Consider the following 2,806-nt stretch of genomic DNA (forward strand, 5'->3'; position numbering starts at 1 on the left):
CTTCATCGTCCCAGCCATGATATCTCTGTGACGACGATATCTTGATTGTTGGCTGACCCAAAGTCTATCCCGTTATTCCATCCACCAAAAGTTATCTTATCGACTTCTCTTCGCCATCTAAACCGCCCCTTTATCACCGGATCCTTCGTTACTTATCCCGACCCGCATACGCACCGCCGCTTGCGTCTATGAACAATACCTCTCCTTTAATCAATAGTTGCTACTCCAAATTCAGGTAGCATTGACAACGACATCATTCCACTTTCGATCATCAACATCTTAGAACAATCGCCGTTCGTTTGCCGCCCTCCACGCATCCTCAAATCTCTTATTTCTAGAGGTCGCGGGCGCCATCAATATGGCCACAATGGCACCCGCACCGACCTCAACCGAGAACATTACTCCGCCGCGCAGCAGTCATGGTCATTCAGACTCGTGGGGATACAACATGCCCCAGAAGGAGGTACGAAGCACGGGAGTTGCCACATGATGGCCGCTACCCCAATTTTTGTCAAGGCGAGATTGCTGATGATTTGCCAGGATTTTGATAATGACATGAACGCTGGCACGAACCATGACTATCCTCAAAAGAACCATTTTACTACCCAAAATGGTAACTCGAACTCTTACCACTCGGGCATGGACCGAGTTGGCCGAAAAGTGAACTCCCACGATAACCTTTCGAGTGCCAAACTCCACAACTCTGTTGACGGAGCGGGAGCGCGCTACATCAGTGAATCCAAAACTACCCCGGCTTTGAACGGTAACTCTTGGGGACAAACCTTTGGCCCTCAAACCGAAGACGAATACAGCCGCAATGCGGTACCTATCGACCGAGAAGTAGTAGTTGTTGATGAAGGCTCCAAGTGGATTCACCGCGACAAGCTGGCAAGGATAGAGAGCGAAGAGCTTCAAGCTGCTGGCATATTTGTTCCGAGAACCCGCAACCACAGCAAGCAACGACGGGACCGAAGCCGCAGCGCTATGCGCCGTGGTACTGACGCGTCGGAAAATGGCCCTAGATCCCGAAAGAACTCGACAGCCGTCGAAGGACGAAACCCCGAGATCGCAGGCGAATCGTGGGATTTACGTACTCCAGAAGAGATTGCGGAGGAGGAAAGCAATGCCTATTTCACTTCAAACAGCCACAAAGGAGGCTCTCGCATTCCTGTTGCCAAGGTTAGTCCAGCGCCCATATCTGTTGATCGTTTCGAGCGAGCATCGAGGAAAACGAGCGAGAGCCCCGACGATGAACGGAATTTGACAAATGAAAAGACTCGACCTGGAAGCGCGCACATGATGAAGGGATTCGACGCCATGTCGGTCAATAGCAACCACAACAATAGTTTACCCGCACCGAAACGAACCGCCACCGATACTTCGCCCAAGAAGGCCACGACTGGCCCAAGAAAGACGTCTGGTCCCTCCAAGACAGGCACGGCAACGACGGGACGACCAAAGACGAGGTCTGGCTCTATTGGAAACAGTATCTCGACTCGACCTTCGACCCGATCTGGGGAATTGTCACCAGGAAACAAAGCACCTGAAGGCGATCCCCCGTGGATGATCAACTCGTACAAGCCCGATCCTCGACTCCCTCCTGATCAGCAACTCCTCCCAACTGTCGCCCGACGCCTACAACAGGAGAAGTGGGAGAAGGAAGGAAAGTTTGGAGATGTCTATGACAAAGATTTCCGACCGCTGAACGACAACGAGTTCGGCAAGCCGGATCAAGCCGATCAGGCAGAGAAGTCTGAGGAGACCGACGAGCAGCAACGAGAAGCATCACCACCAGAAGGCGAGTGGCCACTCAAGCTGGAGCCTACAAAGAGTCCAACTCAACGCGCTGGCGGATATTCTACTATGCCCAAGATCTCGGACAAGCCCCAGAACAGCCCACTCCCAAGCCCAAGAACACCTCTTTCGCCCAATGCACCCAACGCACCCCAAGCGCAAGCGCCAGAACAATCGAAGCCGGAACCGTCTACTGAACGACCAGTACAGCAACACCCACAACAACCACAAGCTGCTGAAGACGACAGCAAGGGAGGCTGCGGATGCTGTGTGGTCATGTAAAGACCTAGTCTTCACCCAGCCTGCCCATGTTCGACGGAACCACGATATCGAGGATACCCATTCCCTTCCCTACGTATCTGATAACACTTACGACGTAACGAATTTCCTTTACAATCTGCTTGCATTCAGCCATTGTGTTAAATCGTATCATACCAACTCAGCCTGCTATCTCTTTAGCGACGCAACTGCCATTCCCTTTGTCACAACTTTAGCGATCCGTTCCATCCCATCCGGACCAAAAGATAGCGACCTTGTCACCGAGACACCACTTCACTCGCGGAAAGGTCAAGCATTCACCGACCTGACAGGCTCAAGCGGTAGCTGTCTGAGATCTGGTGATGTGAGAGGTACACGTCTTCCCCGGAGTCCTTCATTATTTGTATTTAATTATCGGCGTTTGAGCTTCTTGTTTTGCGTTTTGATAGTTGAGTGGTTTTGCCGTTAAAATGGTACTTCTTGTTATATTCTTGCCAAAGGAGGAGGGGACATGAACCGGAGTGGGATGATAGACTTGATGGGCCTTGTGGTGGGCGCTCTGACTGAGTGAGCGAGAGTATGGGTGATGCTGGCGTGAGTTGGTTCCAGCGACTGGAACCTGCTCATTTATCTTGTTATTGGAGGTTTTGGAGAGCGAAGTTGAGTGAATCAATAACAAGACGTTAAATTATTAGATGCTGTGTCGTGTATGTGAATGACCTCACGGTCTTATTGTTTCTTTGAGCCTTAAGAG

At 51.1% G+C, this 2,806-nt stretch overlaps 1 protein-coding gene across 1 annotated transcript; it reads left to right on the forward strand.

The window, feature by feature from the left end:
- Window positions 1-367: 367 nt before the first annotated feature.
- FMAN_11295 (uncharacterized protein) lies at window positions 368-2,076 on the forward strand (the record flags this gene model as incomplete). The annotated part of the gene is made up of 2 exons (XM_041834091.1): window positions 368-463; window positions 541-2,076. The coding sequence occupies 2 exons, from the start codon at window positions 368-370 to the stop codon at window positions 2,074-2,076; spliced, it is 1,632 nt and encodes a 543-aa protein (XP_041684389.1).
- Between the last annotated feature and the right edge of the window lie 730 nt (window positions 2,077-2,806).

The sequence above is a fragment of the Fusarium mangiferae genome (genome assembly GCF_900044065.1).
Source record: "Fusarium mangiferae strain MRC7560 genome assembly, contig: FMAN_scaffold008, whole genome shotgun sequence".
Taxonomy (NCBI): domain Eukaryota; kingdom Fungi; phylum Ascomycota; class Sordariomycetes; order Hypocreales; family Nectriaceae; genus Fusarium; species Fusarium mangiferae.